The sequence below is a fragment of the Myxine glutinosa genome, chromosome 2 (assembly GCF_964187855.1).
Source record: "Myxine glutinosa chromosome 2, kmMyxGlut1.1, whole genome shotgun sequence".
NCBI lineage: Eukaryota > Metazoa > Chordata > Myxini > Myxiniformes > Myxinidae > Myxine > Myxine glutinosa.
In genome coordinates, this window is record NC_136262.1 from 269,847,321 (window position 1) to 269,874,364 (window position 27,044).

Here is a 27,044-nt window from a genome sequence, read left to right on the forward strand (position 1 = left end):
CTCTCCATCCCTCCATGTTTACCTCTTGCTCTCTCCATCCCTCCATCTCTACCTCTCGCTGTCTCCATCCCTCCATGTTTACCTCTCGCTGTCTCCATCCCTCCATGTTTACCTCTCGCTCTCTCCATCCCTCCATCTCTACCTCTCGCTCTCTACATCCCTCCATGTTTACCTCTCGCTCTCTCCATCCCTCCATCTCTACCTCTCTACCTCTCGCTCTCTCCATCCCTCCATCTCTACCTCTCGCACTCTCCATCCCTCCATGTTTACCTCTCGCTCTCTCCATCCCTCCATCTCTACCTCTCGCTCTCTCCATCCCTCCATCTCTACCTCTCGCTCTCTCCATCCCTCCATGTTTACCTCTCGCTCTCTCCATCCCTCAATCTCTACCTCTCGCGGTCTCCATCCCTCCATCTCTACCTCTCGCTCTCTCTCCATCCCTCCATCTCTACCTCTCGGTGTCTCCATCCCTCCATGTTTACCTCTCGCTCTCTCCATCCCTCCATGTCTACCTCTCGCTGTCTCCATCTCTCCATGTTTACCTTTCGCTCTCTCCATCCCTCCATCTCTCTCCCTGTCTGTCTGTCTGTGTGTGTCTGTCGCTGTCTCTCTCTCTCTCTCTCCCCCCACCCCTGTGGCAGTGTTTAAGGTAGCGTGAGGTCTTCGTACCATATTTCGTGCATTGTTGATTATCTACATATATGTACAGTCATAATACAGCATCACAGCCAAGGATAAAGTGATCCTTCATTATCAGATAACTCTTTTGGAGGTAAAAGAACGTACTCCTGCTCTAACACACACATGGTGATAACAATTGTCCAATCAGAGGAGGAAAGCATGCTTCACATGAAAACACATCTTGTTCTGGGGTAAAATATTCATTTGCGCAACGAAGGATGGAAGAGGTGAAGGGAATGCATGGATATTGAAAAACTGACGTTGACAATGTTTCCACGGGCTGCGAGATGCATGGGGTAAGCCAAAGGCAAAACCTGCTCGTATCTGAGATGCAATAAACACGACGGTTTATATTGAAAATACTTCTTCGCAGGTTATGCATCCAATGACACGTGTGTGTACCTGAACGTGCACGCACATCCGTGCTCTCTGGGTGGAATCCCCTTTAAAATGGCTCCAAACCCGCGAGATGCGATGCAAAGACGAGGCGGTTTGAGCGATATCCGAAGCATTAACGAAGTCGCTGGAACAAAGCTTGGGCTTCATCACACCCACATTGACACTTTGTTCGTGGCTTTCTGGATCAGCTGTCGACGCACTACTTCAATGAACTTTAAATGCTTTGGAATGACGAACACCAACTCGATGCGCAGTTTTGTAATTTCCTGTGCGCGGTTAAAAAGAATAATCAAACATATCATGAACAGATTCACAAAAGCATAAGAAACCATGACTTCACCTCAAAATGTCACAGCTGGAAAACAAATACATTGCACTAAAATCCTGGAGAAGGAAATTCCAAAATGACCAGCATTTCTGTGGGAAATGAAAAAACAAAGCGGACATTTGTCGTTGAGAGAATGCATAAAGCCATCTTGTGGCATGAAAAACGGCGACCGTGGAATGGCACAAAAGCTTCAATGAGCCGAGCTCCAGGAAAGGTCGTCGGTCGCAGCCGTAGAGCCGACCCCCGAGGAGACGACCCCAGGGGTGAAAGAGAGTACGTTTGGGCCGAGCGTCCTCATACGCACGTACCGGGCTGTGAGGGTACCTGCTGCTTGCGGTTCCTTACGGCAGCCACCTTCTCCTTGCACTCCATGGGCTTACGATGTGAAATGTCGACGAGCGCGCTGGCCAGAGCCAGACCTGTTCAGGTCATGTGGAGTACAAGGGAACCTCGTGAGTTTGAAGCGGGGGACAGCAGCGAGGGGAACAGATAACGAAGGGGTGGGGATTCATAATGAAACAATCTTTTGTAAATGGCGATGGGGATGGAGTTGGGGGGTGAAGACGGGCGAGTGTGTGTTTGCCTTGGGGAACAAAAATGAGGTTCCTTCTGTAACCTCATGGTAGAGTATATTTGGGGAGGGATGTTTGGGGTTCTTTAGACTCGGAGTGCTTTAGTCCCACAAATATCCGACAGACCAATTTGATTGCGGTCAAGCCCTTCAGAAAACCCGAGGAAGCTCTGTGGAACAAAAGCTTAGTAACGATTTATCAAGGAAATCGGAACTTGCGCGGAGAGCAAATGCATCCATCGAAGCAATGAATCTCCCCAAAGCACAGCTGTCAGGATGCAAACTCTCACGCTCCAACATTATTGCCTATTTTATGGCCCTTTAATTTCAGACTTTTGCTAGAATCTGGAATTTTGCTCCAAGGGTTCTCTCTTTGTTCACCCCATATGTCCTTCCCAATCCCTAATTCGTCCCCACATCCCGCATTTGTCCACTCCAAGGGTCCTCTCTTTGTTCACCCCATATGTCCTTCCCAATCCCTAATTCGTCCCCACATCCCGCATTTGTCCACTCCAAGGGTCCTCTCTTTGTTCACCCCATGTGTCCTTCGCAATCCCTAATTCGTCCCCACATCCCGCATTTGTCCGCTCCAAGGGTTCTCTCTTTGTTCACCCCATGTGTCCTTCCCAATCCCTAATTCGTCCCCACATCCCGCATTTGTCCGCTCCAAGGGTCCTCTCTTTGTTCACCCCATGTGTCCTTCCCAATCCCTAATTCGTCCCCACATCCCGCATTTGTCCGCTCCAAGGGTCCTCTCTTTGTTCACCCCATGTGTCCTTCCCAATCCCTAATTCGTCCCCACATCCCGCATTTGTCCACTCCAAGGGTTCTCTCTTTGTTCACCCCATGTGTCCTTCGCAATCCCTAATTCGTCCCCACATCCCGCATTTGTCCACTCCAAGGGTCCTCTCTTTGTTCACCCCATGTGTCCTTCACAATCCCTAATTCGTCCCCACATCCCGCATTTGTCCGCTCCAAGGGTTCTCTCTTTGTTCACCCCATGTGTCCTTCCCAATCCCTAATTCGTCCCCACATCCCGCATTTGTCCGCTCCAAGGGTCCTCTCTTTGTTCACCCCATGTGTCCTTCCCAATCCCTAATTCGTCCCCACATCCCGCATTTGTCCGCTCCAAGGGTCCTCTCTTTGTTCACCCCATATGTCCTTCCCAATCCCTAATTCGTCCCCACATCCCGCATTTGTCCACTCCAAGGGTCCTCTCTTTGTTCACCCCATATGTCCTTCCCAATCCCTAATTCGTCCCCACATCCCGCATTTGTCCACTCCAAGGGTCCTCTCTTTGTTCACCCCATGTGTCCTTCGCAATCCCTAATTCGTCCCCACATCCCGCATTTGTCCGCTCCAAGGGTTCTCTCTTTGTTCACCCCATGTGTCCTTCCCAATCCCTAATTCGTCCCCACATCCCGCATTTGTCCGCTCCAAGGGTCCTCTCTTTGTTCACCCCATGTGTCCTTCCCAATCCCTAATTCGTCCCCACATCCCGCATTTGTCCGCTCCAAGGGTCCTCTCTTTGTTCACCCCATGTGTCCTTCCCAATCCCTAATTCGTCCCCACATCCCGCATTTGTCCACTACAAGGGTTCTCTCTTTGTTCACCCCATGTGTCCTTCCCAATCCCTAATTCGTCCCCACATCCCGCATTTGTCCACTACAAGGGTCCTCTCTTTGTTCACCCCATGTGTCCTTCCCAATCCCTAATTCGTCCCCACATCCCGCATTTGTCCAAATCTCCCTCCATTTTGTTCCTCATCTCTGCTCAAGGAGTTCCTATCTCCTCTTCCTTTTGTTCTGTTATGTCCTCATCTGTTCTCCGTTCTAGCTCCTCCATGAGCCGCGACTTTGTATAAAAAAAGGAAAATGAGTCTGCATCATTGAATGCCAATTAGAACCTGAAGAAAGTACACTTATTGTACAGAGTTGTTAGCAATTCTGTGGTTGGTGTTATAGTATGTGAACATGAATGGTGTGTGCTCACAAATCAATTAGATTACATTACATTAGCGGCTTCATTAAAGTCATCAGAGTCGCTTGGCATGAAAAGGTGCCGTGCACTGCTCGAAGCCTCTAACAAACGACCTGCTTTGCTCTAGGCTGGGCCTTGTATGGAAGGAAAAGGCTTCCAGGTTCCTGTGCAAACGTCAATAAGCGATGGTTAAAAAGAAGGAATAAACTCAAACCTATTTACAGGCTCAGTTACGTAACATGATTTAGAAAGAAAACCGCTCCGACACACATTCCCCCGTTCCCATCAAACTCGATTTGGTGGTGAATTGAATGAAAAAGCGTTTATTTCGTGTCCGCGTGCGGTGTCAGGTTCCACCCAAAGTATTCCGGAATTGGCACGCCTGATGACACCTGGCCTTGTCGAGCCCCAACTTTGCGTTTCTTTCTAATGGGCTTCATACCAAGTTATCAAAGTCGACTCTGCTGTGAATCCTGGTGAACGTTCTATTTGGGTCATTTTCATCATTACAAGAGGAAATTTCAACATCAGAACAATCCAGCCTCTTGAGGCTCCTCTTCATGAAGACTAGCTTAGGTAGATTAACAGCTCCGAAGTTCTCATTGGGTTCAGAGCATTATAATGAAATACAGACTGGCCATGAAAAATAACTAGAAAGGTTAGCCATGCAGGTATACAAGTTTGACAAAGAGATCATCAATCCTGAATAAATAGCATTACCTCAAGAACAGCCATTCCTAAGGTAATGAGACAAGTAAAGGAAAACGAAATTCAGTGCAGCGTGAGTAAATCAAGATGTGTGTGTGTGTGTGTGTGTGTGTGTGTGTGTGTGTGTGTGTGTGTGTGTGTGTGTGCGTCTTTGAGTGTGCTTGTGTGTACATGTCTGTGTTTGTGTGTGTCTATGTTGGTTGTTATCTCCATAATTTAGGTTTCAGAAGGTGGTACGGAGTCCTCCCAGGACTCCAAGTATCCACCCCGCCCCGGTGAAGGATTGTGATTCATGGGCTAAGTTGTGAAGTTTTGTTGTTTTCAGAGTTTTGTTCCAAGGGCTCTTTTAAGGATCGTCACCGAACTATTTACACATCACCGAGTGTGTACGTCACCGAGTCACCGACCACCGAGTGACCGAGTCACCGAGTGTGTACGTCACCGAGTCACCGACGAGTGACCGAGTCACCGAGTGTGTACGTCACCGAGTCACCGACCAGCGAGTGACCGAGTCACCGAGTGTGTACGTCACCGAGTCACCGACCACCGAGTGACCGAGTCACCGAGTGTGTACGTCACCGAGTCACCTACCACCGAGTGACCGAGTCACCGAGTGTGTACGTCACCGAGTCACCGACCAGCGAGTGACCGAGTCACCGAGTGTGTACGTCACCGAGTCACCGACCACCAATTGACCGAGTCACCGAGTGTGTACGTCACCGAGTCACCGACCAGCGAGTGACCGAGTCACCGAGTGTGTACATTACCGAGTCACCGACCACCGAGTGACCGAGTCACTGATTGTGTACGTCACCGAGTCACTGACCACCGAGTGACCGAGTCACCGAGTGTGTATGTCACCGAGTCACCGACCAGCGAGTGACCGAGTCACCGAGTGTGTACATTACCGAGTCACCGACCACCGAGTCACCGAGTGTGTACGTCACCGAGTACACAGCTTCCAACTGCAGTTTGCTTGTCATAATATTCCCAGGGATGCTTTTTAATATCGCTGTAAGGTTTTTTTTATCATTCCCGTTTCTCCAATAAATCAATCACTCCTCCAATTAAAATTTTGATGCTCTTCAGCTTCCAGGATCTTTTGACTTCATTTCACAGGTCTAGGCATTCGGTCATTTTCTTGATTTACACGGTGTTTCGGCCAAAATATCTGGGTATTGATATGCCAATTAGGAATGCCTTTTTTGATTTTTCTATTGAAGTACAATATCCAGTCACAATGCTTTGATTTCTATGTTCACACTTGATGGGATCATCAAGTGCTAAGTGAGCCTTGCTTCCTTGTTTTCAGTGAATGGTTTTGGTTCGTTCATGTTTCCAGGAGTTTTCTGGACTGGGATATCGAAATTTCTGCAGATGTGCCGGTGGATTACTCTACATACCTTGTTGTGCCTTTGGGTGTACAGCTGCTCTGACATGAGTTTTTTTACATCCCGATAGGAGGTGACTCGTGCTTTCTGTTTCTACCTTGCAGAACCAACACTAGCCCGTCTGGCTCAGTCCCGCCATCTTTTTAAATCCAATGGTGTCGTGTCCTTGATCTTGGGCATTTATTATGATTCGTTCTCAGTCCCAGTTGAGCTGACCTCTTCTTAGCCATTCCAATGAGCCTTCTTTGTCTATCCCCACTCTGTCCAATTCTTTTTTTTTTACACCTTTCTGCTTCTTATTCATTCTCACAATTGTTGGTGAATATCTGTTGATATTTCATTATATATTTATTTTGTCTTTTTCACAATTCTTGGGGCTGTAATCGTTGTGGTTGCGGTTTCATGTGTGACATGTTCGATTTGCACCTGTCTGTGGAATATGTTTTCAAGGTGGGTTAGGAATACATTTTCTGTCTTGCCGTCTTTGTGTTTGCATACAGATTGGATTCGATAGTCTTTCAAACTTGTCACACGCTCAGCCAATACAACAGTCGTCACTCTGTGCATTTGATTGAGCTCCATCAGGCCTTCACCTCCTTGTCTTGGCAGGTACATTCTTGGGACATATTGATTTTTGTAGAACATTTTGTGGATAGTGAGGAGTTTCCTTGTTTTGATATGTACTTTGTTGATTTCTGCTTGTAGCCAGTTTACTATCCCGCAGCTGCACTGGAACACTGGTACTGAAAGTTGGTTTATGATTTTCATTTTTTTTCTCGGAGAGAGGTGTTTTCAGGATCAGCATTGTTCTACGGAGGTATTATTTGGTAATTGTTTTACGCATTTGTTTATGACATATCTGGTGGCCCTCTTCTACTCCAAGATATTTGTAAGATGCTTCGTTGTCTAGCTCCTGTGTTGTTGTATTTAGGTCGATTTTTATGTTGTCTGTTTTTGTTGCTTTATCTTGCACGAATGTTCACTTGGCACACATATCGAGGCCAAATTCCATTTCAATGTCGTCGGAGAACAGTTTCACTATTTCAATGGTATTTTGATCTTTCCTTCTCAGTGGTGTAATATCAATGTGGTATTCCAAAGCTCCATTGTTTTTTCAATCATTTTGATTATTTGGGGATTGATCTTGTACAATTGCATGCATTCTATCATCCATGAATGTCGGACTCCATCAGAAGCTTTGTTGTAGTCTATCCAGGCTGTGCACAATTTGATTCTTCTCGTTTTACAGTTTTTGAGTATGGCCTTATTTAGTCGTAGGTGGTCTATTGTTCAATAGCAACCTTTCTTACATCCAAGAGGCAACTAACAGGGTTGGCGGCAGGAAGAGCATCCGGCCATAAAACATTGCTTCAAAAAGGGGACCATTAAAAGGCCGGAAAAATGGCCTCCAAAGGCGGTTCTTACATCCCTTCCGTTATGTGGCTTGGCCTCATTGTTGTGTTTATGTGGTGGTGCACAATTTCTGTGAGGATTCTCATTAGAAGTTTGCATGTTGTTGGTATAGATGTTACTGGATGATGTGTGTTTGTGCGTGTGTGCTTCAGCCCTTACCAGACTGGCCCGGAGGTGGAGATGTCCCATGTCCTCGTGGCAGACGAACAAGTACAGAGTAAATGGCTGCACGATTTCCAAAACATGGCTCAATCGCGATAGGCTGCAGACAACTCTGCCATGTACATACAACACATTACAAAGATATTATATGAAAGACAAATATCCACAATGCAGCATATAATGCGAAGAGTGCATAAGAAGTGTATAAGCACTGCCTCTTAATTATACAAGTACAAGATATGAACTGTGAACACAGTGCGCCTCTCAAGTATGACCGAGAAATAAAAGCAGAGAATCTCGAGTTGGTAATCTTCTTCTTTTGCAGGCAACACATGAATGAGTGAAGAGCATCACTGGCTGAGGGGCACGGCTCTCCCAATGACTGATACAGTGCCCCCTGTAGGTTAGAGCAGGAATTTCTAATTTGTTCATGGTGCCGGCGATAGACGCGATACCCGTTTGGACGGACGGGATACCCATTTGGACGGAAGGGATATCCGTTTGGACGGACGGGATACCCGTTTGGACGGAAGGGACACCCGTTTGGACGGAAGGGATACCCGTTTGGACGGACGGGATACCCGTTTGGACGGAAGGGATACCCGTTTGGACGGACGGGATACCCGTTTGGACGGACGGGATACCCGTTTGTACGGAACGGATACCCGTTTGGACGGAAGGGATACCCGTTTGGACGGACGGGATACCCGTTTGGACGGACGGGATACCCGTTTGGACGGACGGGATACCCGTTTCATGCCCATCGGAGGGATAGCAAGCACATCGAGTCCTCGCCCTTATTCCTGATGGGAAGACTGCTCAGACGCAAGTGTGCATACCTCTAGGGTAAACTGCGAGTTCAGGTAAACACTGAGAAAATGAGATGTATGACACACGTGTCTCAAACACAGAGCCCCTTAAACTCACCGGATGTAGGGTTTCAGTGGTTTCGTGCTCAAACGTTAGACTTACTATAAGGTCAGGATTGAACAATTCCGGTCTCTCAATCAAATATGAATTAAATAGGGAAATGCGGATTAAAGTTGAAGACGATGTATCCCAGTCACACTCTGATGTAGTCAATCGGAGGATGTAGTCAAGTCAATCGGATGATGTAGTCAAGTCAATCGGATGATGTAGTCAAGTCAATCGGAGGATGTAGTCCAGTCAATCGGATGATGTAGTCAAGTCAATCGGAGGATGTAGTCAAGTCAATCGGATGATGTAGTCAAGTCAATCGGAGGATGTAGTCAAGTCAATCGGAGGATGTAGTCAAGTCAATCGGAGGATGTAGTCAAGTCAATCGGATGATGTAGTCCAGTCAATCGGAGGATGTAGTCAAGTCAATCGGAGGATGTAGTCAAGTCAATCGGAGGATGTAGTCAAGTCAATCGGAGGATGTAGTCAAGTCAATCGGAGGATGTAGTCAAGTCAATCGGATGATGTAGTCAAGTCAATCGGATGATGTAGTCAAGTCAATCGGAGGATGTAGTCAAGTCAATCGGATGATGTAGTCAAGTCAATCGGAGGATGTAGTCAAGTCAATCGGATGATGTAGTCAAGTCAATCGGATGATGTAGTCAAGTCAATCGGAGGATGTAGTCAAGTCAATCGGATGATGTAGTCAAGTCAATCGGAGGATGTAGTCAAGTCAATCGGAGGATGTCGTCAAGTCAATCGGATGATGTAGTCCAGTCAATCGGAGGATGTAGTCAAGTCAATCGGAGGATGTAGTCAAGTCAATCGGAGGATGTAGTCAAGTCAATCGGAGGATGTAGTCAAGTCAATCGGAGGATGTAGTCAAGTCAATCGGATGATGTAGTCAAGTCAATCGGATGATGTAGTCCAGTCAATCGGAGGATGTAGTCAAGTCAATCGGAGGATGTAGTCAAGTCAATCGGATGATGTAGTCAAGTCAATCGGGGGATGTAGTCAAGTCAATCGGAGGATGTAGTCAAGTCAATCGGATGATGTAGTCAAGTCAATCGGAGGATGTAGTCAAGTCAATCGGATGATGTAGTCAAGTCAATCGGATGATGTAGTCCAGTCAATCGGAGGATGTAGTCAAGTCAATCGGATGATGTAGTCAAGTCAATCGGATGATGTAGTCAAGTCAATCGGCGGATGTAGTCAAGTCAATCGGATGATGTAGTCAAGTCAATCGGGGGATGTAGTCAAGTCAATCGGAGGATGTAGTCAAGTCAATCGGATGATGTAGTCAAGTCAATCGGATGATGTAGTCAAGTCAATCGGATGATGTAGTCAAGTCAATCGGAGGATGTAGTCAAGTCAATCGGATGATGTAGTCAAGTCAATCGGGGGATGTAGTCAAGTCAATCGGAGGATGTAGTCAAGTCAATCGGATGATGTAGTCAAGTCAATCGGATGATGTAGTCAAGTCAATCGGAGGATGTAGTCAAGTCAATCGGATGATGTAGTCAAGTCAATCGGATGATGTAGTCAAGTCAATCGGATGATGTAGTCAAGTCAATCGGAGGATGTAGTCAAGTCAATCGGAGGATGTAGTCAAGTCAATCGGATGAAATTTGACGGTTTTTCAGACGAGAATTGAAGATTTTGGAAGTTTGACCTTCAACAGCTCACACAGAGGGTGGAGACGGTGCATGACGTGACCCTTTGACCTCAAAAATATTTGGTTTTCCAATTTAGTGACTCAATGCACAAATGCTGTTCGATTTTCAAGTCAATCAAAATGGTGATTTTACCATGGTGAAATCAAAATGGTGATTTTACCATGGTGAAATCAAAATGGTGATTTTACCATGGTGAAATCAAAATGGTGATTTTACCATGGTGAAATCAAAATGGTGATTTTACCATGGTGAAATCAAAATGGTGATTTTACCATGGTGAAATCAAAATGGTGATTTTACCATGGTGATTTTACCATGGTGAAATCAAAATGGTGATTTTACCATGGTGAAATCAAAATGGTGATTTTACCATGGTGAAATCAAAATGGTGATTTTACCATGGTGAAATCAAAATGGTGATTTTACCATGGTGAAATCAAAATGGTGATTTTACCATGGTGAAATCAAAATGGTGATTTTACCATGGTGAAATCAAAATGGTGATTTTACCATGGTGATTTTACCATGGTGAAATCAAAATGGTGATTTTACCATGGTGAAATCAAAATGGTGATTTTACCATGGTGAAATCAAAATGGTGATTTTACCATGGTGAAATCAAAATGGTGATTTTACCATGGTGAAATCAAAATGGAAATAGTGATGAAATTTTACAAGATGGTCAAACCAAAAATGGTGATTTTAAAAATTCGACGTCCAGATGACCTTTGACCTCAAAATCAATACGCTTCTCAATTGTGACAACCTCTACAACTTGGTGAAGTTTCATCATCATCATTATTATACGGAAGTAAAAGGAAATCCTGTTTAAACTTCCGATCATTCCAAAGTTTAAACTTCGTTTCATGACCATTGGTTTAGAATTGTGACCTGTCGGTGAGTGACAAACAGACAGACAGACAGAGACAGACAAACAGACAGACAGACAGAATAACAAATGCAACTGACCAATACACTTGAAAAATCTACGATTCTACAATCTACGAAAAATCTACGATTTTCCAAATAATAACAAGAAAGAGCAATCAGAGATTGCAGACCCTCTCCAGGACATGTTTGTGAGGTCTATTTTGTGGGTTGTTTTTGTACATTCTTTCATTATTTTGTACAACCCCTTTCATCAGACACCCGCGACACATGATGTCCTCTTTATAAAGCTTAATTCAGCATTGTATTTTAAATATATATTTTTAATGAGGCTGTCCTCTGGGTCTTTTCAGTCCCAGGGGTCTTTTGCATCCTCGGAGTTTTTTGGGTCCTCGGGTGTTTCAGGTCCTTTGGGTCATTGGGGTGTTTTGAGTCCTCAGGATCTTTTGGGTCTTCTGAGTCCTCAGGGTCTTTTGGGTCGTTGGGGTCCTCTGCTTCTTCATGGTATTTACGGATCTTCAGGGTATGTTGGGGTCTTGGTGACCCGAAGGGTCTTGAGGGGTCTTAAAGTTTCCTCAAAGGTCCTTTTTGTGTATTTTGTTTGTCTGGTCGATTTGTTTGTGAAGTAAATGTTAGCTCTTTCACGAGCCTCGATTCAGTATACATACAAAAAAAAAAAAATACAAAAAAAAAAAATGGGTCTCAGCAGTCCAAAGTGTCGAAAGGTACATTCCGAGAGTACATAATTAATTCCGAGAGTACATAGGCGCATGTAATTAATAGAGAGGATGACACTGACTCCAAACAGTACATAATTAATAGATACATCACATGAGATGTTCACAGAGGGCGGAGTCAGAGCATTATAGTGGTTGTTCACAGAGGGCGGAGTCAGTGCATTATAGTGGTTGTTCACAGAGGGCGAGGTCAGAGCATTATAGTGGTTGTTCACAGAGGGCGTAGTCAGAGCATTATAGTGGTTGTTCACAGAGGGCGGAGTCAGAGCATTATAGTGGTTGTTCACTGAGGGCATAGGCGGAGCATTATAGTGGCTGTTCATAGAGGGTGGAGTCAGAGCATTATAGTGATTGTTCACAGAGGGCGGAGTCTGTGCATTATAGTGGTTGTTCACAGAGGGCGTAGTCAGAGCATTATAGTGGTTGTTCACAGAGGGCGGAGTCAGAGCATTATAGTGGTTGTTCAGAGGGTGTAGTCAGAGCATTATAGTGGTTGTTCACTGAGGGCGTAGGCAGAGCATTATAGAGGTTGTTCACTGAGGGCGGAGGCAGAGCATTATCGTGGTTGTTCACTGAGGGCGTAGGCAGAGCATTATAGTGGTTGTTCACAGAGGGCGGAGGCAGAGCATTATAGTGGTTGTTCACTGAGGGCGGAGGCAGAGCATTATAGTGGTTGTACACTGAGGGCGGAGGCGGAGCATTATAGTGGTTGTTCACAGAGGGCGGAGGCAGAGCATTATAGTGGTTGTTCACAGAGGGCGGAAGCAGAGCATTGTAGTGGTTGTTCACAGAGGGCGGAGGCAGAGCATTATAGTGGTTGTTCACAGAGGGCGGAGGCAGAGCATTATAGTGGCTGTTCATAGAGGGCGGAGTCAGAGCATTATAGTGGTTGTTCACAGAGGGCGGAGGCAGAGCATTATAGTGGTTGTTCACAGAGGGCGGAGGCAGAGCATTATAGAGGTTGTTCACAGAGGGCGGAGGCAGAGCATTATAGTGGTTGTTCACTGAGGGCGGAGGCAGAGCATTATAGTGGTTGTTCACTGAGGGCGTAGGCAGAGCATTATAGTGGTTGTTCACAGAGGGCGGAGGCAGAGCATTATAGTGGTTGTTCACTGAGGGCGTAGGCAGAGCATTATAGTGGTTGTTCAGAGGGTGTAGTCAGAGCATTATAGTGGTTGTTCACTGAGGGCGTAGGCAGAGCATTATAGTGCTTGTTCAGAGGGTGTAGTCAGAGCATTATAGTGGTTGTTCACTGAGGGCGTAGGCAGAGCATTATAGTGGTTGTTCAGAGGGTGTAGTCAGAGCATTATAGTGGTTGTTCACTGAGGGCGGAGGCAGAGCATTATAGTGGTTGTTCACTGAGGGCGGAGGCAGAGCATTATAGTGGTTGTTCACAGAGGGCGGAGGCAGAGCATTATAGTGGTTGTTCACAGAGGGCGGAGGCAGAGCATTATAGTGGTTGTTCACTGAGGGCGTAGGCAGAGCATTATAGTGGTTGTTCAGAGGGTGTAGTCAGAGCATTATAGTGGTTGTTCACTGAGGGCGTAGGCAGAGCATTATAGTGCTTGTTCAGAGGGTGTAGTCAGAGCATTATAGTGGTTGTTCACTGAGCGCGTAGGCAGAGCATTATAGTGCTTGTTCAGAGGGTGTAGTCAGAGCATTATAGTGGTTGTTCACTGAGGGCGTAGGCAGAGCATTATAGTGCTTGTTCACTGAGGGCGTAGGCAGAGCATTATAGTGCTTGTTTAGAGGGTGTAGTCAGAGCATTATAGTGGTTGTTCACAGAGGGCGGAGGCAGAGCATTATAGTGCTTGTTCAGAGGGTGTAGTCAGAGCATTATAGTGGTTGTTCACAGAGGGCGGAGGCAGAGCATTATAGTGCTTGTTCAGAGGGCGTAGTCAGAGCATTATAGTGGTTGTTCACAGAGGGCGGAGGCAGAGCATTATAGTGCTTGTTTAGAGGGTGTAGTCAGAGCATTATAGTGGTTGTTCACAGAGGGCGGAGGCAGAGCATTATAGTGCTTGTTCAGAGGGTGTAGTCAGAGCATTATAGTGGTTGTTCACAGAGGGCGGAGGCAGAGCATTATAGTGGTTGTTCACAGAGGGCGTAGTCAGAGCATTATAGTGGTTGTTCACAGAGGGCGGAGGCAGAGCATTATAGTGGTTGTTCACTGAGGGCGGAGGCAGAGCATTATAGTGGTTGTTCACTGAGGGCGTAGGCAGAGCATTATAGTGGTTGTTCAGTGAGGGCATAGGCAGAGCATTATAGTGGTTGTTCACCGAGGGCGGAGGCAGAGCATTATAGTGGTTGTTCACTGAGGGCGGAGTCAGAGCATTATAGTGGTTGTTCACTGAGGGCGGAGGCAGAGCATTATAGTGGTTGTTCACTGAGGGCTTAGGCAGAGCATTATAGTGGTTGTTCACTGAGGGCAGAGGCAGAGCATTATAGTGGTTGTTCACTGAGGGCAGAGGCAGAGCATTATAGTGGTTGTTCACAGAGGGCATAGTCAGAGCATTATAGTGGTTGTTCACTGAGGGCGTAATCAGAGCATTATAGTGGTTGTTCACAGAGGGCGTAGTCAGAGCATGATCGTGGTTGTTCACTGAGGGCGGAGGCAGAGCATTATAGTGGTTGTTCACAGAGGGCGGAGGCAGAGCATTATAGTGGTTGTTCACTGAGGGCAGAGGCAGAGCATTATAGTGGTTGTTCACAGAGGGCGTAGGCAGAGCATTATAGTGGTTGTTCACAGAGGGTGGAGGCAGAGCATTATAGTGGTTGTTCACTGAGGGCGTAGTCAGAGCATTATAGTGGTTGTTCACTGAGGGCGTAGTCAGAGCATTATAGTGGTTGTTCACAGAGGGCGGAGGCAGAGCATTATAGTGGTTGTTCACTGAGGGCGTAGTCAGAGCATTATAGTGGTTGTTCACAGAGGGCGTAGTCAGAGCATGATCGTGGTTGTTCACTGAGGGCGTAGGCAGAGCATTATAGTGGTTGTTCACAGAGGGCGGAGGCAGAGCATTATAGTGGTTGTTCACTGAGGGCGTAGTCAGAGCATTATAGTGGTTGTTCACAGAGGGCGTAGTCAGAGCATGATCGTGGTTGTTCACTGAGGGCGGAGGCAGAGCATTATAGTGGTTGTTCACAGAGGGCGGAGGCAGAGCATTATAGTGGTTGTTCACTGAGGGCAGAGGCAGAGCATTATAGTGGTTGTTCACAGAGGGCATAGTCAGAGCATTATAGTGGTTGTTCACTGAGGGCGGAGGCAGAGCATTATAGTGGTTGTTCACTGAGGGCGTAGTCAGAGCATTATAGTGGTTGTTCACAGAGGGCGTGGTCAGAGCATTATAGTGGTTGTTCACAGAGGGCATAGTCAGAGCATTATAGTGGTTGTTCACTGAGGGCGTAGTCAGAGCATTATAGTGGTTGTTCACAGAGGGCGTGGTCAGAGCATTATAGTGGTTGTTCACAGAGGGCATAGTCAGAGCATTATAGTGGTTGTTCACTGAGGGCGTAGTCAGAGCATTATAGTGGTTGTTCACTGAGGGCGTAGTCAGAGCATTATAGTGGTTGTTCACAGAGGGCGTGGTCAGAGCATTATAGTGGTTGTTCACAGAGGGCGGAGTCAGTGCATGACGTGAGCTGTTCATAGAGGGCGGAGTCAGTGCATGACGCAAACTGTTCACCAATTGCGTAATGCACAGAAAGTCAGAGGATTGTTCAAATCACGTGTGTCAGCGGAGAGATGCCACAGCTAGGATTGAGTTTGCCAAATTAGACTGGACGGATTTATGGAAAAAGGCCATGTTTAAGCTTCGAGGTACATTTTGGGGTAAAGTTGTAAAGTTAAAGTAAAAGAGTTGCATGTATATATACATGATATATGAATGCTTGTTCAAAGAAATTGTCCAAAAATGGCAATTTGGCGGCCATTTTGTTTATGCTAATTAGAAGATCAAAAACTCGAAATTCGGCTTGGGAACCGGGTTATTCGAATTCAGCATACCCTGAATATGTTAAAAAGTGAGGTTCCCAAGTTTTACCCAAAAATGCACCGAACATCCACATTTATCAGAAATCCGTCTCGTCTAAATAGGGTAGAATAATGCTCATGTTTTCAGTGAACTTTTACCTCTGCAAGTACTGAATTGCCAAATTACCACACAATTCTGTTGGAACAATTTTAAAGCAGGAGTTGAAGACGTCAAATAAATGAATTGTAAAAGAATAAGGCTGAAGGCGATAAAGAAAAAGGAAGTTAAGAAGACAGTGATGTTTACAGCTATTAGGTAGCAGTTAACACTGACGTGACGGTGGAGACATGACCACACACATGACACACGTTTCCTTGAAAAAGTTCTGTGAAAGGACAATTACCATCAAACCTTTTGTCCTCCTCATCCTTCCCTTTCTCCGAGGTCTTCTGAAATCTCTGACACACTCTCAACAGCTCTCCCTACCTCTTCCTCATCTTACCCTACCCCTCCCCTCCCCTGTCCTGTATCCGATGCTCCCCCTTCCTCTTCCTTAACGGTATGAACCTCAAACATCCGGGGCCTTCGCTCAAACCTGACTGATCTCTCCATACAGGTTGCTTCTGACAAACCAGACGTGATCTGCTTAACAGAAACTTTCCTCCTTCAAGATGTCTCTGATTCCTCAATATCTCTTCCTGGTTACTCCCTCTTCCGGTATGATAGACCTGAGCCTCGTCCTGGTGGTGGGGTTGCTATCTTTATCAAAAACTCTCTTCCTCACTCTCCTTGCACTGCCCTCTCTCCTCCTCACCCCCAGGAGTACCTCTGGCTACGGCTTCCTCTCCGCTCCCACCTTTTGTTCATATGTGTTCTGTACCGTCCCCCAAACAGTGATGACTCAATTTACATTTCACTCTCTGACAACATGGACCAACTTCTATCAACTCATCCCAACTCTCTCTTCCACATATGTGGTGATTTCAACTGTCGTCATGCCAACTGGCTGGGTGTGGGTTCCTCTCTCACCAGCCATGGCACCTCAGCAAAGGACTTCTGCGACTCACTGGGACTGACACAATCTGTAAATTTCCCGACACGGATCTCAGTCAATGGAGCATCTTCTCTTCTAGACTTGGTTATGACAAACTTCCCTGCTAATGTCTGCTGCTCTTCTTCTGCTCCAATCGGTTCTTCTGATCTTGTGAAAGTGGACATCTTTCTGACCATTCTCAGAGAGCCTCCTCAGCACTGACGAGTCTGGCATTTCACTCAGGCCGACTGGCACGGTCTTCAAGCAGCCATCAATCGTCTGGACTGGTCTCCCATCTCTACCGCCTCTGACATCAACTCTTCTTGGGAATTCTTCCAAAGTAAACTGTTCTCTCTCTCTCTCATGCACAGATTTATCCCATCTCGTCTTCAGTTGTCTTACCCTTCCTCCTGCCCATGGTACACGGCATCGTGTGGTGAAACTGTTGCCCTGAAATAACTTGCCTTCACCTCATGGAAGGTTAATCCAACTGAAAGCAATCTCATTTCCTTTCACAAAGCCCGAAACAAGTATGTTTCCATCCTCAGGAGAGCCAGGGAGCACTATCTCTCTACTCTCAAGACTGAACTCCCAAACCTGTCTCCCTCTTCCAAATCCTGGTGGCGTCTGGTCAAATCTGTTTCTGGTGTTTGTTCCCCCTCCATCCCCTTCCTTACCTCAAATGGCTACACAGCTGACACCCACATGTGAAAAAGCCGAATGCCTTAACTCTGTGTTTGCCTCAAAATCTTGTGTCCCAAACCCATCTCTCTCTGTTCCCACCTTACCCAGTCGAACCCAGCTGCTCCTGGACTCTGTGTCCTTCTATCCTGACAAGGCGGAGAAGTTTCTGTCAATCCTCGACTCTGATTCTGCAACTGGACAAGACGGCATCAGCCCACGGGTCCTAAAATCCTGCTCTGCCGCTCTATCTCACCCTCTCTCTGTTGTTTTCACCCTCTCTTTTTCTCAAGGTCATCTGCCATCATCTTGGAAATCAGCAAACATTACCGCTTTACACAAAAAGGTGCAAAAAACAGATCCTTGCAACCACAGACCAATCAGCCTGCTGTCAATTATCAGCAAAGTCATGGAATCAATCATTGCTTCGGATATGAAATCCTTCCTCTTCTCCAATGGCTTGATCTCTGATCATCAATTTGGATTCAGACCAGGTCATTCTACTCTGGACATGTTGCTTCTGCTGTCTCAACAATGGATGGAGGTCCTCAATGCCAAACAGGAAATCAGAGCTGTCTCCCTTGACATCACGTGCCTTCGATACGGTCTGGCACCGCGCTCTGCTCACCAAACTCTCCTCCTTTGGTATCCATGGAAATCTCCACGCATGGCTGGCGGACTTCCTCTCTGGTCGTAGTCAATGTGTGGCCCTGAATGGATTTCTCTCATCTCCCCTTCCTGTTCAGGCTGGAGTTCCCCAAGGCAGTGTTCTGGGCCCTGTGCTCTCCCCATCTTGTCTCCCACCCCCTTTATTATGTCTTATGTGTCCGTTTGTTTTTTTGTCTTTAATGTTAGCTCTTACACGAGCCTCGATCTTGTATTCAAAAAAAAAAAAAAAAAGACCATCTTCCCCTTGCATCATATTTTGCAAGTTGCACATCTTTCATAAACTGATGGGGAAAATAAATATTTGATTAAGTGCTTAAATGACAGGGATAGGTGTGGAGTCGCTGTGAAGTCATGCCACGAACACCCATGATAAGACCTTTGTACAACTTTGACATCGCATACCCTCCATCTGGACGCTCACCTTCATGCTTCCTCCGACAAGGTCCGGCGGCTCATCGTCTCCCTGGAGGGCCACGTCAACGCTAGCAAACGGACGACTCGCCATCTGCTGCATCTCACGCATCAGTTGCTGTTGAAGACATGCAGATAATCACGACGATTTTAACAAACACACCGATACATTGTCTTCATAAAGTACTCACACCAGTTGACTTTTTCACATTTTATTGTGTTATAGCCTGAATTTAAAATGGAATAAATTTAATTTTTTTGTCACCGATTCAAACAAAATACCCCGTCATGCCAAAGTGAAAACATGTTTTTAGAAACTTTTACAAATGTATAGAAAATAAGATACAGAAATATCGAATTTACATAAGTTTTCAGTCCCATGAGTGAATACTTCGTAGAAGCGCCTTTGGCAGCGATGAAAGCTTTGAGTCTTCTTGGGGTTGTCTGTATCAGCTTTGCCCATCTGGATTTGGGGAGTTTCTCCCATTATTCCTTGTATATTTGCTCAAGCTCTGTCAAGTTGGATGGGGAGCGTCGGTGAAGGTCCTTTTTGCCCGGTTGCTCAGTTTGGTCGGACTGTCAGCCCGAGGAAGAGTCTGGGTAGTTCAATATTCTTTCCATTTCCTAATTATGGAGCTCACTGGGCTCTTGGGAACTTTCAACTCTCAAGAAATTGTTTTATACCCTTCCCAGATCTATGTCTTCTCACAATTCTATATTGGAGTTGTATGGAGAAGTCCCTGGACTTCATGGTAGAGTTTCTGCTCTGACGTGCACCGTCAACTGTGGGACCTTATATACCTTGTAGAAAGGTGTGTTTCTTTCAAAATTATGTCCAATCAATTGAATTGGCCATAGTTGGACTCCAATCAAGTTCGAGAGACATCTCGAGGATGATCAAAGGAAATTGGATGCACCTGAGATCAATTTGGAGTGCCTTAGCAAAAGGGTTGAATACTTATTGACTCAAGACATTTCAGCTTTTCATTTTTATTTATTTTGTAAACAAAATTTAAAAAATAATTCCACTTTGACATTATTTGGTATTATGTGTAGATCGGTGGCAAAAAAAACTCAATGAAATCCATTTTAAATTCAGTGTAACAACAAAATGTGAAAAAAGTCAAGGGGTGTCAATACTTTCTGAAGGCTCTGTACGTGATACACAATACTCGAGAAGCTTTGCATGCCCTGCATAACAGACCCCAAAAAATGCTGCTTGTGCTGTGTGCAACAGGCCCCGACCACTTAAAGCACCCACGGAGACATCATCACACATTCCTCATGTATTAGAACAAGCCATGCATAAAGCCACTTGCACAGGACTTCTTATATTATCTCAGTTCATTTGGCAAATGCTTCTATTTTGTAATTCCACGGCAAGTAGCTACAACGATCCCATGTACCATTAAGGTCGCGCTGTAGTGTGTTTGTGAACGCTGTAGGAATGCCAAGAGTGAAGTTGCATTTGCATGCAACCTATACAACATATACCATGTCCACAAAGACAAATGATGAATTGTGAAATACGATGGGAAGAGAGCCTGTGATGGATGCTCTGAAGAGAAACAGGTTGAGATGGTTTGGTCATGTGTTGAGGAAGGATGAAAGTGACTGGTTGAGAAGAATGATGGAAATGAATGTAGAAGGAAGTAGAGGACGGGAAAGACCGAGAAAGACTTGGCGAAAGATGGTGGAAGAAGAAATGCGGGCAAGGGGGTTAACAAGGGGAGATGCAGAAAATAGGGCAAGATGGAGAAGATTGTCATGGGGGCCGCAAGGCTAACCCCCGCTCTAGCAGGGAAAATGGCCTTTTAAAATGAGTGTTGTTGTTGAAAATACCACATCCCGAGTGCAAACCAACCAGATTGTTGCTTCTCACGTGTACGCTCATCACAAGGAACAGGTCACCTGTTGCACTTCCACAAAAAACCTCCGCTGCCTCCAAACGTTTACAATCACTTTTTAATCATTCAAAACGATGCCCACTTCAACGTTAACCCAAAAGCAAATCATTAAATGTGGACGAAATTGCAATGAAGCATGCTTTATTGCAAAGCAAGTTGCTCTGTGTTTACATCAAAATAACATGGTTCGAAGTTTCCTCCGTAGGATTAGAAGGTGCTGATGTGTCGGACTTTACGCTTCATCAGAGCGAAAGAGGCTCTGTATATATTCACTTCCATTGTGGCCCGGCTAGGTTACACCACCTGCCCTTAATGTTTATGATACGGAGCAGCAAAGTAATATCAAATATGCTAACAAGATCAGCCTCGAGTTACTTGTGACTTGTGCTTCTTAATGCTCTCCATGCAAGTAAAAAATATAACGCACAACATCTGCATATGGCCTCAAAACTTTCGAACACAAAATGGTTCATATTTGTTGTAGTTAAGCCGATATGGAAAACCAACGGCGATCAACACAATGATGTTGATATGGGAATCCCAACGACAAACACGATGCACCAAGTGGACAGCCTCTTCGAGGACAAAATGGCGTATAGGCCTGTAATGGAGGCGCTAGATTTTTCTCCAACAATAACTCATGCTTGGTAATAACCTGAGATGCAGGTTTAATTGCAATCGCAATATATGACGATGTCACAAACAATCCCTTTCCCGGGAAGCCTCAACTCATTCGCGACCAATATCAAAAAAGTCCGCTCGCAGCACGATGCCACTCACAGCTGTCTCTCTCCTCCTCTCCCTCTCTCTCTTCCGGTTTCTTTGCCCCGTTTTTCCTTTTTCCTCCACAAACATTTATTTTTATCTTTTACTAAAGTCATCTCCATTTCACACAAAAATCTTAACAACAATATTACCTGAAACTAAAAATCCTAACAGTATATAATAACAACAAAGGCGGAAGTGACGGATCCGTAACACATGTGAAAGTACCACTAACATGTGAAAGTAACACTAACGTGTGAAAGTACCACTAACATGTGAAAGTAACACTAACATGTGAAAGTAACCATAACGTGTGAAAGTACCACTAACATGTGAACGTAACACTAACATGTGAAAGTAACACTACCGTGTGAAAGTAACACTAACGTGTGAAAGTACCACTACCATGTGAAAGTACCACTACCATGTGAAAGTACCACTAACATGTGAAAGCAACACTAACGTGTGAAAGTAACACTAACGTGTGAAAGTAACACTAACATGTGAAAGTACCACTAACATGTGAATACATTCTTCACGCTGCTCGCTCCTAGCTCGTCTTCACGCTGTTGAAACCAAAGCATTCAGAATCATTGGAATCTCCCGCGATGAAGCTAACTCCAAGGGCCTCTCACTCACCGCAGGCAGGTTGGTGGTCTTTCCGTCTTCTACCGACTCCTCTCTGGCCTTGCCCCCCCACTCTCTTTGGGCTCTGTCCCCCAAATATTCCTACAGGTCGCACAAGATCTGCCTGCAACCCTCTTTTGGTTAAACTGCCAAAATCAAGACTCTCTGCTCACCTTCACTCCTTCATTCCTCTTTTCTCCCGCCTCTGGAACAAACTCCCTCACTCTCTTCTATCCCACTCCACCCTCCAGGTCTTTAAAACAGCTGTTCACCACCATCTCTTATCTTCCCCCATCCAAAACCTTGATCTTTTCTACCCCCGCTAATTTCACCCCAATTCCACTTTTTTGAAATACCGACTTCTGTCCTGGAAGTCCTTGGTGTCCTTGTGTTTTATACTTCTCCCACCCCCCCCCCCCCTTCCCACGCCTCCTCCCCCCAAGCCCTCTCCCTCCCATACATCTCCCTGCTGTCAAATGTTGTGTTTGTGTGCTTCCCCTTCTCTCCCCATCTTGTCTTCCGCTCCCTATTTTTATATATTTTGTTTGTCTGGTTGATTTGTTTGTGAAGTAAATGTTAGCTCTTTCACGAGCCTCGATTCAGTGTACAAAAACAAAAAGAACAACAAAAATTTTTTGTCTTGCTTTCCTTTATATTTATATTTATACGTGTTGGGGTCTGAGTCGTAGTGATTGTTCTTGTGACCGAAACTGCAAACGGCTTTTGTGACGCTGGTTATCCCCGCTTGGAGGACGGGGTAACCAGCTAATCGACACACAGAAGTTGTATTCTCTGTCCATTGATAGAATCGGCCCCACCGATAAATAAGACCATCAAATTGCATACTGTTGGAATCCTCTTGGCAAATGGAGATGCCATTTGGAGATGGAGATGCCATTTGGAGATGGAGATGCCATTTGGAGATGGAGATGCCATTTGGAGATGGAGATGGAGATGCCATTTGGAGATGGAGATGCCATTTGGAGATGGAGATGCCATTTGGAGATGGAGATGCCATGTCATGGGCAAAGGAAACATTTTCAAACCTACATGGTGGGAGGTTCAGGCTGGGGGTAAGACCCCAATTTTCTCTTTGTAAATGTGGATTGTATAGAATTATATAGAAGAATAATGTATGTATATGCGGCTGTGCATGCACAGTTGTTTGCTCCTTAATACTTTTTTTTTTAAACCCCGAGCTCAACTACCCTGAAATTTGCTGTACCAAAATATTTTCCCACAGAGAAGGTGAACATCACAAGAAAAACTTTAAATTATTCGTTATATTGATGTTAAAACACGAAATCACTGCATTTTGGCACATCCAATGTTGTACACCGGATGCTTCCCTTTGTGGGGAGATGGAAAGATGCTTGGCTTGGAAGTTCCTACAGAACTTTATCAAATTATGACATGTGTGCTGCACACCAAGTTTGACAAACAGACGAGGAACCCAAAGGCTGGCTTCCATGAAGAGGAGGAAATTATTCCTTCATTGCCCCGGTGAGTGCGTACAGAAAAAGAGCCAAGTCATGAAGATGATGTCACTGGTACCCAGAGTGCTCTGGGAAGTGACGTCATTTCCTCCAATCTCAGCGGCTGTGTTTGTGTGACAATCAAGTCTGGTGTTGTCTCATCTATGTCGACATGTGTGTGTGATTTGTGTCGCAGCTCCTTCATAAACATATGAGCCTGCATATACTGTATGTGTGTGCGTGTCTATATATATACTCAGAGGCAAAAGTTATTGTGACATGGAATTTTTTCATTGGTAATCTTGTGAATGAATTTTTGGATTTGAACCAGACAAAGAGTGTGTTAAAATGGTCGAAGAAACGCAACCAAGCAGTTGTTGTTCGAATTGCACGAAATTTGCAAGAAGCATGACATATTCGAGAAAAATGGCCAGCAATGTTCACTTTAAAAGGCCAGACAACCAGACGCTTATCATTTCCACTCAATGCAGTCTTAAGAAGTGCAGAAGTCAGAAAAACACCTCTATTCATCATTCTGGAACAAGTTCGACATGCCACGCCTCGGGGAAAATGACAGATGGAGAGCTATAGGTATGCTTCAGTCTGGTACCTCGCAGCGTGATGTTGCTCGTCGATTCAACATCCATAGAAACACCATTTGGCACAGCTTCACCGAGCTGACGGTAGGACACGTGTCTACAGGTGCACAGGTGAACGTTACATCAGGCCATGTGTTCTGGAAGGGGATCATTTTGGAGGTGGGGGCATTATGATCTGGGGTGGGATAACAGCTGCAGCAAGAACGCCAATGATTGTGATAGAGGGGAACTTGAATGCTGTGAGGTACCGAGACGAGATTTTGCAAATGGCCGCTTTACCGTTTTTGCAACAGAACGGCCCTGGAGTGACGTTTCAACACGATAACGCCAGACCACACATTGCTCGAGTTGTACAGCAGTATCTTAATCAGAACAATGTTAATGTGTTACCCTGGCCTGCAAGATCCCCTGATTTGTCACCCATTGAACACGTCTGGGATGAAATGGAGCGACGTTTACGACGTCATCCGAATCCTCCAAAAACGCTGCAGGAACTCCGCCAAATCCTTCCTCGGATATGGAATGATCTTCCCAAGGACTTTCATCGACGTTTAGTGGCCTCAATGAGGCGAAGGTGCCAGGCCTGCATCAATGCACAAGGTGGACACACTCGCTACTGACTGTGTGAACTTGCTTGTGAACCCCCTCTTGTGTTGTGGCTCATTTGCATATGCCAGGTGCACTGTTCTTATGGACTGTTGATCGTTACCATACCTTGAAACATTTGTCTTTCCATGTAATAACATTAACAAAAATAATAATAATAATAATAACAAAAATAGATTTTCCATGGGTAGTTGATCAATTGGTTAAACTTTCACATTGATCGGATGTGGCATCCACCCAGATGGACACTTTATGGAGGTGGCAAATTTGGTGATATAATGGATAGACTATAACCAGACTTGGCGGTATAATGGCTAGAGCCGAACCAGACTTGGTGGTATAACGGTTAGAGCCGAACCAGACTCAGTGATATAATGGTTAGAGCCGAACCAGACTTGGCGGTATAATGGTTAGAGCCTAACCAGACATGGCGGTATAACGGTTAGAGCCGAACCAGACTTGGTGTAATAATGGTTAGAGCCGAACCAGACTCAGTGATATAATGGTTAGAGCCGAACCAGACTTGGCGGTATAATGGTTAGAGCCTAACCAGACTTGGCGGTATAATGGTTAGAGCCTAACCAGACATGGCGGTATAACGGTTAGAGCCGAACCAGACTTGGCGGTATAATGGTTAGAGCCTAACCAGACATGGCGGTATAACGGTTAGAGCCGAACCAGACTTGGCGGTATAATGGTTAGAGCCTAACCAGACATGGCGGTATAATGGTTAGAGCCTAACCAGACTTGGCGGTATAATGGTTAGAGCCGAACCAGACTTGGCGGTATAATGGTTAGAGCCTAACCAGACATGGCGGTATAACGGTTAGAGCCGAACCAGACTTGGTGGTATAACGGTTAGAGCCGAACCAGACTTGGCGGTATAATGGTTAGAGCCTAACCAGACTTGGCGGTATAATGGTTAGAGCCGAACCAGACTTGGCGGTATAACGGTTAGAGCCGAACCAGACTTGGCGGTATAATGGTTAGAGCTTAACCAGACTTGGCGGTATAATGGTTAGAGCTTAACCAGACTTGGCGGTATAATGGTTAGAGCTTAACCAGACTTGGCGGTATAATGGTTAGAGCCGAACCAGACTTGGCGGTATAACGGTTAGAGCCGAACTAGACTTGGCAGTATAATGGTTAGAGCTTAACCAGACTCAATGGTATAATGGTTAGAGCCGAACCAGACTTGGCGGTATAACGGTTAGAGCAGAACCAGACTTGGCAGTATAATGGTTAGAGTCGAACCAGACTTGGCGGTATAATGGTTAGAGCCAAACCAGACTCAATGGTATAATGGTTAGGGCCTAACAAGACTTGGCGATATAATGGTTAGAGCCTAGCAAGACTCGTTGATATAATGGGTAGAGCCTAACCAGACTCGGCGGTATAATGGTTATAGCCTAACCAGACTTGGCGGTATAATGGTTAGAGCCTAACCAGACTCGGTTGGTATAATGGTTAGAGCCTAACCAGACTTGGCGGTATAACTGTTAGAGCCTAACCAGACTCGGCGGTATAATGGTTATAGCCTAACCAGACTTGGCGGTATAATGTTTAGAGCCTAACCAGACTTGGCGGTATAATGGTCAGAGCCTAACCAGACTCAGTGATATAATGTTTAGAGCCTAACCAGACTCTGTGATATAATGGTTAGAGCTTAACCAGACTCGGTGATATAATGGTTAGAGCCGAACCAAACATGGCGGTATAATAGTTAGAGCCGAACCACAACTTGGCGGTATAATGGTAAGAGCCTAACCAGACTCGGTGATATAATGGTTGGAGCCTAACCAGACTTGGCGGTATAATGATTAGAGACTAACCAGACTTTGCGGTATAATGGTTAGAGCCTAACCAGACTTGGCGGTATAATGGTTAGAGCCTCACCAGACTCGGCGGTATAATAGTTACAGCCTAACCAGACTTGGTGTTATAATGGTTAGAGCCTAACCAGACTTGGTGGTATAATAGTTACAGCCTAACCAGACTTGGCGGTATAATGGTTACAGCCTAACCAGACTTGGTGGTATAATGGTTAGAGCCTAACCAGACTCAATGGTATAATGGTTAGAGCCTAACCAGACTTGACGGTATAATGGTTAGAGCCTAACCAGACTTGGCGGTATAATGGTTACAGCCTAACCAGACTTGGTGGTATAATGGTTAGAGCCTAACCAGACTTGGTGGCATAATAGTTACAGCCTAACCAGACTTGGCGGTATAATGGTTACAGCCTAACCAGACTTGGTGGTATAATGGTTAGAGCCTAACCAGACTCAATGGTATAATGGTTAGAGCCTAACCAGACTTGACGGTATAATGGTTAGAGCCTAACCAGACATGGCGGTATAACGGTTAGAGCCTAACCAGACTCGGCGGTATAATGGTTAGAGCCGAACCAGACTCAATGGTATCATGGTTAGAGCCTAACCAGACTTG

The 27,044-nt window shown here is 45.5% G+C and overlaps 1 protein-coding gene across 1 annotated transcript in view; it reads right to left on the reverse strand.

Moving 5' to 3' along the window:
* Positions 1–1,331: 1,331 nt before the first annotated feature.
* Positions 1,332–27,044, reverse strand: part of LOC137420551 (attractin-like protein 1) — a gene marked incomplete at its 5' end in the record, with an annotated part of 219,432 nt that continues 193,719 nt past the window's right edge. Inside the window, 3 exon segments of the mRNA XM_078772550.1 lie at positions 1,332–1,827; positions 7,631–7,745; positions 18,628–18,735. Of these exon segments, the coding sequence (XP_078628676.1) occupies positions 1,703–1,827; positions 7,631–7,745; positions 18,628–18,735 (348 nt within the window).